At 43.1% G+C, this 17,199-nt stretch overlaps 1 protein-coding gene across 7 annotated transcripts in view; it reads right to left on the minus strand.

Moving 5' to 3' along the window:
* The window catches only part of LOC145416433 (uncharacterized), an 83,820-nt gene that overhangs the window by 38,560 nt on the left and 28,061 nt on the right, over positions 1-17,199 (minus strand). For 4 of the 7 annotated variants that reach the window (XM_080285384.1, XM_080285385.1, XM_080285381.1 and 1 more), the window contains 7 exons: positions 15,733-15,834; positions 13,163-13,240; positions 11,596-11,763; positions 3,691-3,930; positions 3,283-3,427; positions 1,209-1,540; positions 71-276 (listed from right to left, as the gene is read on the minus strand). In XM_080285384.1, the coding sequence (XP_080141510.1) occupies positions 71-276; positions 1,209-1,540; positions 3,283-3,427; positions 3,691-3,930; positions 11,596-11,763; positions 13,163-13,240; positions 15,733-15,834 (1,271 nt within the window). The remainder of the gene's footprint in view (positions 1-70; positions 277-1,208; positions 1,541-3,282; positions 3,428-3,690; positions 3,931-11,595; positions 11,764-13,162; positions 13,241-15,732; positions 15,835-17,199) is intronic. The other 3 variants (XM_080285386.1, XM_080285383.1, XM_080285382.1) reach the window with 2 other exon arrangements.

Consider the following 17,199-nt stretch of genomic DNA (forward strand, 5'->3'; position numbering starts at 1 on the left):
TGAACATAATATAAAACTGGATCCATATTTCAAATTAATCAACATGATACTTAGGCTCCAAACTACTTACTGGTATTTTGAGGCAATCTCTGGGTTTCTCCTCTCCTCCTCTGAAAGTATGATTCTGCGCCCAGAGAGGCCCACCACCTCCTCCCCGATTCTGAGTGCCTGAGCCCCCTCCTGCTCCCCACTCTCAGTATTGTTTAGGGTCAAGTTGCCTTGCTGGCTTTTGGCTTCATCCAGACGTCGTTTGGACTCTTGTGCACGAGCCTCAGCCTGAAGATACAAACAAAACACATTCTACAGAAGCTGGGCATCCACCATTCATCCTTCCCTTGCTCCATGTGGTGTTCCTTCATGTGACTCTGAACTGTGCAACATGTCAAAGCATTCTGTACCACATTCTTTACCTTAAATGACTTTTTTTTTTTTTTTCACTCTCTTAAAAATCCATCCATCCATCCAACATCCAATCCTATGTTGCCCCATGTGAAGTGTAGGAGCTAGGGGCTGGGCAAGTTGGTCCTGACATTTAAGATGAATTCCTATGAATCCTCTAAGATAAAAGTTGCTTTGTTGCTGAAATGTGGTCGGTTTGGCTGAGCAAACCTGTCAACCACAGGTAAGTAACTACTTCTGTGGGGCTGTTGACAATACACATACTGTACTGCACAGTCATGTTATGTAGGGATCCAGCACCCCATTGTGGTGGACAGCTCCTCACCAGGGCTGGACAAGAGTCTCTCCCCACAGCAAGATGCTGGGATATGTTTGGATGTTAGGCTTCCCAGTGGATGCTGCAGCTGCTTCATTCAGACTGCACAGTATCAAGTGTAGGCTTCTCATGTATCTGAAGCACATCTTTACAGACGTGCTTCAAATATACCAGCCAGATACCGTCAATATGCTGACTATCTACAAATGACGTAATCTATTTATCCATCCATAGAAATAGCCAGACACCTCAATCCCAAAGGGGGTGGTCATGACCATACTGCATCTGCATCATTCTGCCTTCTGCCATCAAGCTGCCCTCCCACCAGCTAACACCATCCTCATTCATATACCCCTCCACCCCACCACTCCGTCTCATTCTCATTCTCAGTCTCTCTCTCCTCTCTCCTTCCACCTCACTTGCATACATCCTCGTAGTCAGTGTTTCATTTTACATTTTTACCACAAACACCCAGACTACAAAATAATCCTACAGTGTGAGTGACCTGGCGCTGAGCTGAACTAGTGATGTCCAGGAGACGCTTCATTTCACTAAGCTGCTGCTGGAGGGACACCAACTGGTTCTGGCGGGTTGTGAGGTCCTCTGAGGCAGAAGCCAGGGATGACATCGCACCACCCAGGCTTGCTAGAGTAGGGTTCCCACTTTCGATACTATTGGAGGTGCCTTCAGGTGCGGCTCCCCCTCCATCTGACCCTGATGCCACTCCACCAGCATCTCTAGGGGACCTCTCGGGGGGCTCGTGACTGGCATCTGGGGTCTGGCCTGGGGTGGTGGAGGGAGTCTGGGAGTCTCCTTCACTGACATCTGTCACAAATTCACCAATGAAATTTACTGCACTGCACATTACTTTGTTGCTACATGATCAAAGTAGCCCACTCCTGCACCTTCAATACTTAAGTTGTGGTAGCATGAAATTTGATTAACCTTAGCTGTGAGATAGGAATAAGAGTTGGATAATAGTCAAATCAACCCTCGAATCTAAGAAAATCTGGCCACCAACTGAATTAAAAGAGGTTAGAGAACTTTCTTCATGTAGTACAAACACAAAGGGCACCTGGAAATCTCTTTCATCCATAAATAGATAGACAGATAGATAGAGATAGATAGATACAACTAGATAGATAGACAGATACAGACAGACAGATAGATAGAAACATATTATTACATATGGTAATGAATCTACTATAGTCAATCTTCATTTAACCCAGAATGGGTGAAGGCATCATGCTACTTACTGTACATAAAACATCATTAAAAGTGAGGCATGCTTTTGGTTTCAGATTAAGAGGTTATCAAACATATGGAATACTATTTCTAACTTCAACACAACTTTATAGTGAATCACCAGCAACTTTTATTTGAAAAACAGATGGTATTTAAAAACTTATAGATAGACAGATAGATAGAGAATTAAAAACTTCATACTGACACAACTTTAAGTGGGGATTTTGTGTCTACTGAGTGCTACTACTGTACTATATTCTTCCTCCTACATGAAAGAAGTCCTAACAATCTGGAAAGTATAAATGTAACTATGAAATAAGTACATTAACCCTTTAGCCCATGGGTATAAAGTACCATATGGTACATACATTCTCCCCCCCCCCCATTGGGAGAATCCCATCCCAGGCTGAATCAATCCCATATAACTCCTTCAGTATATATTTTAGTGCAGATAATGTTGGATGTTTTATTCAGCTCAGATTTCTTGGGCAGATGGGGTAGAGCTACAGACCAGTTACTACTGTACTTTATTTTAGTCAAAATTTTCATTATAAACTAATATAAACAATCTCTCTCTCTGACCCTCCTAATCTGACCTGACTGTTTTTTATACTTTCATCCATTTGTTTCCTGTTCATTCTCTTCTACAATCCATCCATCCATCCATCATCCAATCCTACGTTGCCCCATGAGGAGCGTAGGAGCCCGGGGCTAGGCAGTTGGTCCTGACATTTAAGATGAGAGTGACCAACCTCACTCATCCCTGAGTGGCATTATGTGAGCAATAAACCCCAACCATGCCTTGGATATAAACCTTCACCAGCTCAATCCAATTGGAGCACAATAATTACCCACTTAACCACCAGGCGCCAAAATTTGGTTATATGGTTACCACCCAGCGCAGTAAATAGTTTCCTGGTGTACAGGAAACCATTTGTCTTGTCACTCAGTGTAGATTCACCCATAGGAAGAAGGAAGAGGAAAGAATGAAGGAATGAAAGACAGAAGAGGAAGTGTAAAGTCACCCATAGGCAGAAGGACGAGGAAAGAATGAAGGAAAGAAAGATAGAAGAAGATGGAAGGAAAGAAGGAGAGAGGAGAGGACAGGGCAGACACCCGAAAGCAGCACTACATTGAGTGAGTGGATGGTGAGCGCCCCCACCTACCACAAACCCTCACTAAAAAAATAAAACAAAATAAAAAATAAATAAAATGATGCACTCATTATCCACTCCCTCAATGTAGTGCTACCTACAGTACAGGTGAATACAGACTGAATGGCATGTAAATAAATAAATAAAGATAAATAAATAAAATCCAACCTGATTGTCCTTGCTCTTGCTGTTTCTGTCGCTGGCAATCCCGCAGTTTAGCCAGAGCACCTGTCAGCTGCCTGCGCTTAATAGCCAACTGACGTAACTTGCCATTTATACTGGTCTGTTCCTCAGCATCATTTGGATCTGCTTCCTGTGGGAGTAAATATCATGACTGTGGGTCCATGCTCTGGGGGTGATGTGTTCCAGTAATTATAATGTGTTCCATAAAACTTCTACTAAAAATTTGACTAGCAAATCACCTTTACAAATACCCATGGAGGTTTGGTAGACAGATTTCCTCATCTTGCTATATACCCGATAGAAAAAGAGGTAGACAGACAGACAGATAAATAGATAAACAGATAGATAGATAGATAGACAGACAGATAGATAGACAGGTAATCAGAGACAGACCTCAGCCTTCTGGGTGTATATCTGGGTGAGGTTCTCCACTTTATCCAGCAAACCCTGGAAGTCCACCAAGCCCTGGTTAATATCAGTCAAGGACCAGTTGGCAGCACCAGGTATGGGATCCTCCACCTCATCATCCACTGAACCAGTGCTCCTCCCTGCAGCTGCATCCAGTAGTCGTTGTTTTTCTTCCTGCATGCCTAATCTTTGCTTCTTTAGGTTGGCCAAACGTTCACGCGTTGCCTGTGTACAGTACAGTGTATGTAGTGACTGGAATGCTGCAACTCAATACTGTGATACAAAATCTGTGCCAAGGATGCTACACTTCTTTCACCTTTACTTGGCTTACATTTTCATGATGTAGATTATTTCACAAAGCTTAGAGGCAGAAAAAGACAATACTATGTCTCTACATCCCAACCACAGTATTCTTTATTACTGGCATAAAAGTCTAGTGTTAATTTACTGTTACAACTTGGCATTCAAGATGAAGAGATGATAATTTTGGGTCAAGTGAAGAGAGCAGATACTGTACTTAATAGCTTCATACCCCTGGGGGTTTTTCAAGAATACTCCTCCAGTATCCCTGCTTGTCGTAAAAGGCGACTAAAAGGGTTGGCGGAGGGTTAGTGCCCCTCCCCGGAAAACAACTAACTAAAAAAACTAACAATAAGCCTCGGACAAGGACTGACCAAACGATGACGACCAAGGACCGGACAAAGGACATTGTAATTGGAACTTGGAATGTAAGGGGAGCGAATGATGAGGTGAGAGAGAGAGAGATTGTCCAGGTGTTTGAGGATGCGAAAGTGGATGTATGTGGAATAACTGAAACAAAATGGAGAGGAGAAAGTGTGAGAGAATGGAGTATGGATGGGGTATATGTGCAGGAGTAGGTGAGAATGAGAGGGCAAAGGAAGGAGTATGTATAGTTGTGAGTAAAAGATGGAAGAGGAGCATAAGACAGTATGGATCAGTTGGGTCAAGGATTGTGAGGGTAAAGTTGAAAGTGGGAATACAAATGTGGGCGACTGTGTGTGTGTATGCGCCAACGCAAGATCGTGCTAGAAGAGTGAGAGAAGAGTTCTGGACAAATGTAGAAGTGTGCATGGAAAAGTTTGGAAGGAATGAGAGAGTGTTTTTGATTGGTGATATGAATGGTAAAGTTGGGAATGTGAAGGTGGATGGAATAGTTGGTGAGTGGGGTGTGCCTGCTGAGATAGATGAGAATGGGAGTGCGTTAGTGGACAATTGTGCTGGGAGGGAGTTGGTGATAGCCAATACCCTCTTCAGGCATAAAATGATCCACAGGTATACATGGCGAGTGATGAGAACAGTGGGTGGTGAACTGAATGAAAGGAAGGCAATGATTGATTATGTGTCCGTGGATGAAAGGATGCGAAGATGTGTAATGGATGCAAGAGTTTATAGAGGTTGGGGGAGTGGACTTTCTGACCACTACTTGGTGGTGGCCAGAATTAGAGTTCAAGTAAGATGGAGGAATAGAAGAAGGGAAAGACGAGAGGAAGGAGTAGTTGCAAGGAGAGTGGAAAGGTTACAAGAGGATGAGAAAAAGGCAGAGTATAAGAGAGAAGTGGAGGAACGATTGGGCAAATATGAATTGGAGCAGATGAGAGACGTGGAAGGTGTGTGTAGAATATTTACAAAAGAAATATGTGCAGCATGTGATGTGGTGTGAGGAAGGAAGAGAAGACGGAGGGGGGTGCAAGGAACAGCGTGGTGGACTGAAGAGGTGAAACAGGCTGTGGCACAAAAGAAGAAAGCATACAATGAATGGATGAGAAATAGGGGCGTGGAAGAGGTTGAGAGGCAGAAGAGAGAGTTATATGTAGAAAGAAAGAGAGAGGTGAAAAGATTAGTAAGAGAGAGTAAGAAGAAAGTGGATGAGGAATTTGGAAGGAATTTGAGTGTAAAGTGGAGGGACTGTAAGAAAATGTTCTGGAGAGAGGTGAAAAGAGTAAGACAGGGTGGAAGTGAAGTTAGCAGGGTAGTGAAAGATAAAAATGGTAGATTACTAGTGGAGAAGGGAGAAAAAGTGAGCAGATGGAGAGAACACTTTAAGGAATTGTTGAACGTAGAGGATGGAAGTAATGCGAGTATAAGTGGCTGGGGAATGGCTGGGAGAAGGAGGGAGGTGAGAAGACAGGAAGAAATCAGTAGGATAGAAGTTGTGGAAGCAATGAAGAAAGTTAAATCAGGGAAAGCCCCAGGAATTGATGGAGTGTGTGGTGAAATGCTGAAGCATGGGGGAGAGATAGTAGTAGAATGGATGTGGAAGATGTGCAGATTGGCCTGGGAGGAAAGTAGAGTCCCGGAGGATTGGAAGTCAGGTATAATTATTCCCTTGTACAAAGGAAAAGGGGAAAAAGAAGTGTGTGGTAATCATAGGGGCATTTGTTTTCTTAGTATAATAGGAAAAGTGTATGGTAGGATACTTATTGACAGAGATAGAGAAAGAACAGAGAAATTAGCTGGAGAAGAACAGGGAGGCTTTAGGAAGGGAAGAGGTTGTGTAGATCAGATATTCATTCTTAGATCTTTAGTGGAAAAGTTTCTACAGAAGGGAAAGAAGTTGTATGCGGCTTTCATGGATTTGGAGAAAGCATATGACACGGTGGACAGACAAGGATTGTGGAAAGTGTTAAGAATATATGGAGTAGATGGGAAGTTGTTGAATGCTGTGAAGAGTATGTACGATGGTGCGAAGGCTGCAGTGCGTGTGGATGGTGAACTAAGTGCATTTTTCTCTTTGAAGGTTGGGTTGAAACAGGGATGTGTCATGTCTCCATGGTTGTTCAATCTGTACATGGATGGGGTAATAAAAGAGGTACAAGGTAGGGTAGTGGATGTTGGAGTGGCCCTGGTGAGAGAGGATAGTGTTTGGAAACTCCCTGTACTGTTGTTTAAAGATGACACTGTGTTGTTGAGTGAAGACGAAGGGGAGCTGCAAGGCTTGGTGGATGGGTTTGACAGAGTGTGTAAGAAATGGAATCTAAAAGTGAATGTAGGGAAGAGTAAAGTGATGGTCTTTGAGAGAGGTGAAGTCAGTGAATGTACAGCGAGATTGGAGGGTGAGGAATTGGAAAATGTGAGTACGTTTAAGTACTTGGGTAGTGTGATGAGTAAGGATGGAGGTTTGGAGGGTGAAGTGCTTGAAAGGGTACAGCAAGAAAGAAAGGTTGCTGGTTCTTTGAAAGCAGTGATAAGAAACAGGGAAGTGAGCATGGAAGTGAAAAAGTTACTACATGACAGTATTGTGATACCAACTCTAACGTACGGAAGTGAAGCTTGGACGTTGTTGGAAGGACACAAGTCAAGAGTGAGAGCAGTGGAAATGAGTTATTTAAGAGGAGCCTGTGGAGTCACATGGAGAGACGGGCTGACGAATGAGGATATAAAGGAGCGTTGTGGTGCTGATGTGGATGTGATAGGAAGCGTTATGAGGAACACACTGAGGTGGTTTGGCCATGTGGAGAGGATGGAGGATGAAAGACTGACGAAGAGAGTGTATGTGAGTGAGGTGGAGGGGGAAAGAGGGAGGGGGAGGCCGAGGATGAGATGGAGGGATGGGGTGGAGAGGTATATGAGAGAGGGGGGTGTGAGTTGGAAGCAGGGCAGTGAAATGGCGGGGGACAGGGCGACTTGGAGGCGATTTGTTTGTGGCCACCCCAAACGGGATTGAGGCGTCTGGCAATAGATAGATAGATAGATAGATAGATACCTAAATGTAACCTTTTGTTATAATCAGGAGGCTGCTAATCCTGGGACTCCACCTTTCATAAATAGATTACTTCAAACACATAACAGGCAATATTCACACTAGCACCACTGTACCAGGGCAATTCCCACACCCTGCTGCTATCTATTATGGCTTGGGCTCTTATTCTGCTCGGCTCTGGAGGCTACCCAGAACCTCTTACATAACAGTTTTTTTTCCTGTAAATCAGATGTTGATATTTTCCTGTATAATAGCTATGTACTCTATGTCAGCATTTAAATCTTACAAATACGATACGAGAGACCAGTATGAGATGGTATGTAAATATATCACTAAGTATGAGATACTAGCCACCTTAACCCCTAAAACGCGGAGCGTCGCATTTGCGACGGTCGGCCCAAAGGGCAGAACGGCGGGTCGTCGCGTTTGCGATTTGAGTTAATTTTGAATAACCGCGGGCAAGCATGCTCCAGCTGGTATTGTCTATCAGTCCCGCCACCCGTGAGCTACGTTTAGCACACTTGACCTTTGTACTACTGACCTCGGTTGTTGGCAAGTCTCATTTTTTTTACCCACCGACGCACCGATGCGCGGCCCTCCCTCGTCGTGCGATATGGCAACGCGCGGACGGCTGATACGTGTCAATCTGCGCCGTCATCTTGCAAGCACTTTTTGCTATTGGGAAACGCTTGTTTCCCCAGTTGTCACACTGTCATTTTTTCGTGCGGTTTGCCCCAGAATAGCGTCAGTCCACGCAAATCTGCCACGGTGACACCATGTCAAACTCAAGCTCTTCTGGTTCTGTGCCTTCTAGCCCTCCGAAAAAGGGTTTTGTGACCTCGACCCCCTTCAAAACTTTACCAGTGACTACCAAGGGGCTAAGTGACTCTGCAATAGCCTCAGAACTGTTGAAAGCGTCAATGGACTATGGCAGTGACGTGGGTGTTTGGTCGAGCCTGGCTGAATCAGAGACACAATCTAGTGCTGATTCAGGCCCTGAAGTGATTCTTTCTGTGCCGGAGGAGACTGTGTCTGTGCCCAGCACCTCAACAGGGAAGGCCCCGGTGAAAAGGGGCCTCGAATATGGGAAGGGGGAAAAAAAGGAAGAGGAGCGGAGACCCCAGTGCACCGCCATTGTCCCCTACGCCACGTCACGCCACCGCAAGCCCGCCACGTACTCCCAGCCCTGTTCTCTCGTCCTCCTTGTCTGCTGTCCTGTCTCCTGAGTCGTCGGAGTCTCCTTCACCACCGAGAAAGGGAAGTAAACGAGCAATTTTACGTTTGAGAGGTTATCGTAGGCCTAGTGTTCGTGTAAGTAAAGTCCCCTAGGCTAACTCGCACTAGGCAACTCAGGAGTCACGCCACCGCGGGTGACCTTGACCCAAGTGATAATGTCCCTCCCACCACCACCACCACCACCACAACACCAACACGGCCTGGGATAGCCTCTCCCTTACCTACTATTGCCCAGCCTGCCTCACCCACTCCCACACGACCTGCCTCACCCCCCACCGCCCCAAGCACCTCCCAGCCTAGGCAGGGAACGCTAGATGCTTTCGTGTGGTCAGAGGGATCAGATTTTGTGCCTGAGGATCTGCCCTTTGACGACAGTGAGTGTGGACTTCAGGCTGACTTCCCTGTGGACGACGATGGTGAATGCGTTGACTACCTGTTGGCCTTCCTTGACGACGAGGTTATGGAGCACATCTGTACCGAGACAAACAGGTATGAGGGGCAATGTGCGCCAGTTCGCGAAGGAGAAGGTGAGGCGGCCACGCCATCCACATCGCGGATGGCATCATGGGTGCCTCTTACGATCCGCGAGCTTTTTGTATTTATTGGATTGATGTTGCTAATGCCGCACAACTGGAAACATAAGTTAGAAGAATACTGGACTTCCGACGAGCTGTGCCCAACACCCATATTCAATAAATACATGAGCTGCGATCGTTTTAGGCAGCTGATGACTTATCTTCACTTCGCGAACAATGATGAGCCTTTCCAAACTGACCCATTATGGAATGTGAGGGGAATCCTGAACATGATCAAAGATAAGTTTACGAGGTTCTTGCGCCCGTTCAAGAAAGTCGTGATTGACGAGTCTTTGGTATTGTTCAGGGGCCGTCTTCGGTTCGTCCAGTACATTCCAAGCAAACGCCACCGCTTTGGAATCAAGTTTTTCGTGCTGTGCGACTGCAAGACGGGGTTCATCCTTGACTTCGTCATTTACACCGCCAGCAATGTCGATTTGGATAAGACTGACCCCCTTGGATTCTCTGGTTCTGTGGTGAAAGTGCTTTTGGAAAAGTACTTTGGCGAGAATCATGTCCTGTATACGGACAATTACTATACCGCTCCAAAACTCGCCAAGTACCTTTCTGAACACGGCGTCGGCTCCTGTGGCACTGTCAGAAGTAAAAGGGCACATTACCCTGCCTTCCCCGAGGCTGAAAAGTCAAAGCGGGGAGACGTGCACCTGAAGAAATCTGACAAGATGCTTGCGATCAGGTGGCATGATAAGAGAGTCGTGAACATGCTCACCACAGTACACAAGGGTGAAATGCTGGCAACAGGGAAGGTCGACAGAAGGACTGGCGAGCCTGTGATGAAGCCTGATGCTGTCATTGACTATAACGTCAATATGCGGCTGGTGGACAAGTCGGATATGACGATTGGAGAGATTGACTGTCTGAGGAAAAATCGTCGTTGGTACAGGAAGGTGTTCTTGCACTTGATTGATATGTGCATGTTGAAAGCCTTCATCCTGTATAAAATCAAGAACAGGAAGCCAGCCAACTACTCTCTCAGACGATTTTCCAAGACTTGTGTCTACCAGCTGCTTCAGCGTTACGGCCAGGTGCTTTCTACAGGTCCCAAACGCCACCCTCACACACCTCCAGACCGCCTACAGTGTATGGCCTACCTTCAGCGACACCGCCTGGAGCCACTGCCAGCCACTGCAAAGAGGGGGAAGGCACTGAGGAGGTGTCATGTGTGCAGCCACACTACCAGGCAGGAAAGAACTTTTAGGCGCACCTCCTTGCAGTGCAAAGAGTGCAAAGTTCCCCTCTGTGCTTACCCGTGTTTCTTTGACTACCACAGCCTAAGTAGATTTTGAAAATAAGGGTAAAAATATTTGAAAAAATACTGAGAGTGACAGTGATAATATTGTTTAGTTTTCTTTTACGTGCTGACAGTGACAGCCTGATGAGTGTAAATTAGTGTATGTACTTGTAAAAGCACTGACAGTTACAGTGTTTTTTGGTGTAAATAATTGTACATAGTAATAATATAAGTATTGCGAGTGACAGTCACTCCAGTGTAAAAAGATGAAAGCATATTTTCCTATTCTATGTTCTGACAGTGACAGTTTTTTGTGTATAAAATATTATTTTTATAACACTGGACAGTGACACTGATGAATAAGGCAAAAAAAAAACAGATACAGTGAAAGTGAGCGATAGAAATGAAGTGCGAGTGGCCGACAGGAGCGAGAATAAAGTGCCTGCCGTAAGGCTGAATAAACTCGCGCCGCGGTGGTCTTCCTCAGTCCCAATCCACAATACTGGCAGTGACATTGATTTTTATGGCCGTAATAGTGACAGGCAAACGTTTGCGAAGTCCTATGTTGGAAAAAAAAGGAGTATACGTGTTTTTTGCCGAGAAAAGGCAAATGTGACAATATTGACGGGAAGATCGCCACCGCGCTGCATGTCGGCCGTGCGCTCCGTCCATTTTAGCCTTATTTTCAGTTCTTATTTACAAATACGGATTCCAAACAACCTGTACGTTGTTGTATAAAGTGTACTGTGACAGATTGAGGCTGTGGTAGAAAGAAAACCGGGTTTCTGGAGGTGTGAGAGTGAAGACTTTGTTACCCAACTTTGCAAGTCTTCACAAGTCCTTTGGTAGTCAACGAAGGCTCAACATGTGGCTCAGGAGATAGCTGAATGTAAGTAATATATGCCATAAAAATTTTAATGCTCTAAGGTTAATCTATGATTTTTGGCAAATATTTTTCCACAGGTACTTAGACCCCGCTACAACCCCGCCACAGCGGGGGGATCGCCCGTACACAGCCGCGTTTAAGGGGTTAACCAACGTGAATACAAACCCCAAAGGTATACATGGTTTATCTGTAACAAATGGTGAATGTTAGCTAAGCACACCTTATATCGGGTCATGAGGTCCTCTCTGCGTGCAATGCTCTCCCTCATCTGTGACATGAGTGCTACAGACTCCACCTGGCTGGCAGCAAGGCGGTCCTGCAGTGATCTAACGTTGGCACTACCCACCACGCCAATAACATGACCTCTACCACTGCTCTCACTCTGGGACTAAAGGTAGAAAGAAATTTCATTATATACTATCACAGGCAAAACTAAACTAAAAACCATCCTGCCTGCAATGTCTTGCCATCCAATAATAAGACTCTGACCACTGCTCTCACTCTAGGACTACAGACAAAACAGAACTGTATTATGCATTATCACAAGCATAAGTTCAATGACAATCTCTGCCAGCATTGTGTCCTGCCCTCCATAATTTTTTGTTCCTCCATTATATGTCAGTGAGTATCCTTCCTTCTCAAACTCCTTTGTTGTGCGCTTCATACTGGTATTATGTTACATCTTTAATCACCACAGCCTGCAGGAAAGTGTCAGCAAATATTTAAACCTGAATGGTACAGAAGATTCCTCATTAGATGTTGCCTTTCCTGACATTTTTCACCATCAATCATCATCATCCAATCTCACTGTGCCCCATGCAAACACAAGCATAAGGCTCCAGGACTGGACTACTCATATGACATTTAAAAAGCAATGGTGACCAGCCTCACTTGCCTGAGTGGCATTATGTGAGCAAGAAACCAAAACCATTCCTCAGATTGAACCCTTTCAGGCTCAGTTATCATCTGATATTATGGTTACCACTCCACATGATAAAAGGTTATTGCTATTGAGTTCAAAGCAATTTCACGAAAAAATGCTTCTTACAAATCCACTCCTACCTAAAAAGCTGATGTGCCAATGCTCCCCAATTAAGAGTTCCAGACGTAGAGAAAAAACTGTGATATTCTGGATTAAATCAAAGTCCTATACATGGAGCTTACTGTACATCACACAGTGTATGCAAGTTTGTACGTAGCCGAGAATGGCAATGTTCTGTTCTTGTTCTAACTCCGTCAGTTCAAACGATGCACTGTGTAATGCAATCTTCCTTTCACGAAACAATTCTATTCAGTTTAGGGGAGACATTTTTTAGCTGGATGTTAATATAGCCTCCAGTAATCCATTAACAGAAAGACATTTTACCAAAGCTAAGCAAAATGGTCTGGCAGAATGAAATCAAAAGCATATCATACTGAATAGGTTCACTGAAAAAAACTACCAAATCAACAAAGATGGTAGAAACTAAACTATAAAACCTGTCATCAATCAATATTGTCTATGAGTTGTTGTTATTTGACTATTAACCTTTTCAATCTGATGATGCACATTTAATCTTATTCTCACTGCCACCAGATAATTTTAATCAACCTAAGAAGGACCTCAAAGAGGGAAGGTACTGATGAAGGCCTATTAAACCCTCAAGTTCAAAGAATTTACTTTACAGTGAATACAATCATTAGGAGACATCAAGAAAAAAAAAATTAAATATGTCCCAGATATGCAAAGATAGAGTGAAAACAGTATATCTGAATACAGTACTTCATAAAGAGTATATACTACTCACCTCCTCGCGGCCATTGACCTGTGCGGTGGCTGGTTGTGTGGAGGAGCCATTGGTCATCTGTGCTGCTGCTGCTGCTGCCTGTAAGAAGAGGGGCGGGGGCTACTGGTATGCTCCTAAGGTGGGAAGTGAAACACTACAGCTTGGATATGATTTCTCTTTTTAAACAACCTGAAATATCACTGAACATTTTTTAGGAGGTGACATGTAACATTACTAACCCAGCATTTTTTTTTTTCTCTCTCTCTCTCTCTCCCCCCCCCCCACCATTTAAAAAATGTCCTTGACAAAAACTTTCTTCAGGATACAGACAGATGACTTATTCATGTAAAAAAAAGCACCCCATCCTATTAGGTTTAATTGTGTAAAATCAATATGATGTTTGTCCTCCAGTAATGACCAATAATATCAGTAAATATTCATTTCTTCTTAAGTGACCTGTAATATCACTACAAGCTTTACTTCTATCTGTCTGTCTTGGGTAAGAAGCCTCTCTCTTTCACCTTCTTAATGAATCACTGTATCTAAGGCAGGGCTGCCACTCCAAAGGTGCAGTCTGCCTTAAGAACACTAGGCATCATATCAGTACTATAAACAACATTAACCTTCACACAGTTTCTACATCAATTAATAGTTATTCATATTATTATACACCACTAACACACAATACTTCAAGATGCAGCCTCACTCTACCATACGTGAAGCATCTTAATATATGTATTTAAAAATGAATTAACTCCTACAGCTATCTGATTTATTAACCCTCTGACTGTGATTCACCTTATCTGCATCTTACTCCAGTTAATGTCAGAAACGTTATAAATTACCTTGATAACTGTTTGATTCCAACTGCTGTCAGAAAAGAAACAAATAATTTTGACTAATCTTTCATTCCAGTTAATGTCAGAAATGTTAAACTTATCTTCAGCAACATTCTGGAAAAAAAAAAAAAAAAAAAAAAAAAAAAAAAGAGAGAGAGAGAGAGAGAGAGAGAGAGAGAGAGAGAGAGAGAGAGAGATACTGGTAAGAATGTCTTGTCAACTGTTTAAATGAAAGAAAGTATATGGAAGACAGTAACCTCATTTATGGAGATGCTATTTACTATAAAGAAAAAACATTCCATGTGCAAGCATAACTTCCAAAGAGCTTAGTCATTTTTTTCAGGTTTATGACATATGATTTTGTTTAGCTGGCTTAAACTGACCATCACCACATCCTTAAGTGGGAAATAATGATGATGATGTAATTAACTATAGCCAAGGGGTTAACCTGGTCCATTTACTACAACATTACCTTGGACAAAATGAGGGAGCGTGCAAGAATGTCAAGGTACTCCCCCTCCTGGTGTTGTAAGGATTTGTTGAGCGTGGCAAACCTGGCGTAAATGTCACTCTGCATGCCCTGTGCACCGAGTGACAATGGGTTGGCACAGGTTAGTACAACATCACTCTCAATACTCACAATATTACAACACAGTGGTTATGAGCACAACACACAATGCAGGAATAAGTATTACCTAAGGCACAGAATTAGAACTACAGTATATTATTAAAACTGAGAAAATCTGGTGCAAATGTCACTTCACATACCCTGCACACTGAAAGACAATGAGTTTGGACAGGTTAGTGACACAGAACCACATCTTATAAGGTAAGGAGGCTTTCTACAATTCTTTCACCTTAACTTGGCCCAGATTTTCATCCTTTTGCAGTTCTATTCACTAAACTCAGTGGTCAGAAAGATGAAATGCTATGGTTCTGCATCCTTTCTGTAGCAATTCTACAGGAAGCCTGGTGGCAGAAAAGACAATGCTATGGCTGCATCCATTCTGTGGCACCTCTTCATGATTAGCAACATATTCATGTTAATATGTTATTAAAACTCAGATTTCAAGATGGTGAGATGGCTGTTTTTGACCAACTTTATTTATTGTGCATATTCAAAATTTTTGTCTTGTATCTTATTTACATATCAACACAGACCATATTAACAACAGGCAAGAGAATATCCAATGTATCATATGCAGAAAAAAATTGCCAAGGAAGAGATGCTGGGGAGTTTCCTAAAACTGATGAGAATATGGACCAAAATCACTCTCCATAGTCACAGAATTACAACGCAGTGGTCAGGAGCACAAAACTGAATACAGTACAGTAATAAGTAAAGTACCAGATAAGGCACAAAATTAGTCAGAATATTTCAAGAGGGCAAAGGCATACGCAAACTGACATACCCAACGTGCCATGTTTCTTTACATCATTCCTGATTCCACTCTGTAATGTCAGTGGCAGGTTAACTAAATCTAACATCAAAAGCAGCCCATATATGACCCAGTTATTTGGGGTGTCACCGTGTCAATACTCATTAATTAGTATGTTAGCCTCCCTACGCAATTCATCACTATTATCTAACTGTCAAACATTGTGGGCTTCGTACTCATCAATAAGTATGTTAGTCCCCGTCTGCAATTCATCACTATCATATGCACATGTGACAAAATACCAAAACAACTTAAATGGCAACAGCACACAAAACCCAGGCAAACGTATCAAATGGTAAAAGAGGCAAAGAACCTCATTTTTCTTGGCAGTTTCCAGGTGTTCCTTGAGCTTGGCTTCAGAGTCCCTGAGGTCACGCAGAATCTTCGCTAGTGTGTTGTACTGACCCACCTTGGACTGTGGGGTAATATCAACATCAAGGGAGGGTCAGTAACAATACGATATTCTTCTTGTTAATTTTCTAGAATTACGTATCTTTCCATAGCCAGGCACCTTAGGCCCAGTGGGGGAGGCCATGAACAAATCGCCCTGCCCTTCACCAACAGGTTAAAAAATTATGACCAACTCCAAGGACAACAATAAATCTTGATGAGTACTATTCAGTTTAGTTATTGTAATTTAGATATTTAATCTACTGATGGACATTGTCATTATCATCAGACATATTGATAGGCTACTCCAGGCAAACTGATACTGCCACTTGGTTGTTGCTGTTGTAGAGTAACCCTGGTCTGTCAGGCATGAAGACCCATCAACTGTATGAGAGCAACCACCCCTGCAGGGCCATCCCGTACAGTGCACGTAAAATAATGATTCTGATGAATAGTCATGTGCATGAATATAGTATTCAAAGTGCACTGCTAGTATAGCATATAACTGTGCAACACCTGTATACATTTGATTTATGCAATGTCAAATGAAATAGAAAATACCTATCTTGTCATCCTGTACTTTTACTTCCGTAGCAAAGTTACAGCACAAAAGAATTACATGACAATGATCAATATTGTCAAACAGAAAACAAAGCTAACCAAAATGGACGCTCTCAGCAGAAATAGGAAGCTGACACATGACTACACTGTTTTTATATAATGTACCTGTATTACTGAAATTACTGAATATACAGCTACCGCAAATTGACTTCGGACCTCCCCCCACAAGGTATTAAAAAAAACAGAAATCATAGTATATCATAATGTTTGTTCATGAAATGCCATTCATAAATATGAAATCATGTTTCTCTTGTTTTTCAGGACCAGTTGGATGCATTTTGGTATGGAATCACTTAGATCTCTAATGTAATCTAAGGACATTTCTTTGCACCAAACATTTGTCAGTTTAGTCTTGAGGTTGACCGGATTGGGTGTCTTCTTCTCTGCCATGATTTTCTTTATCTTTGCCCAGCAGTTTTCTATCGGATTTAGATCCATACTGTTGCCAGGCCAGTCGAGGACCTCAATCCGATAGTCCTGAATCCATTTTGTCACCTTTCTTGACTTGAGACATGGAACTGAATCGCGCATGAAAAAGTCGCATCCAAGAGTAGCAAAAGGTTTAACAAATGATGTTTCAGACTTTGATGTACTGGCCACCATTCATCATCAATTCTTACAAAGAAAGTAGAGGCCTCCCCTTCCCATTTCACCTGAGAAACATCCCCATACCATTACTTTTTTTTTTTTTTTTTTTTGGTGTGTCCGACTCTGGGCATAGGCTTCACAGCCTGCTAGCAAGGCCCAGCAGTCCTCCTACATACCATAC

The sequence above is a fragment of the Coenobita brevimanus genome, chromosome 106 (genome assembly GCF_032717465.1).
Source record: "Coenobita brevimanus isolate Jiangsu-jjx chromosome 106, ASM3271746v2, whole genome shotgun sequence".
Taxonomy (NCBI): Eukaryota; Metazoa; Arthropoda; class Malacostraca; order Decapoda; family Coenobitidae; genus Coenobita; species Coenobita brevimanus.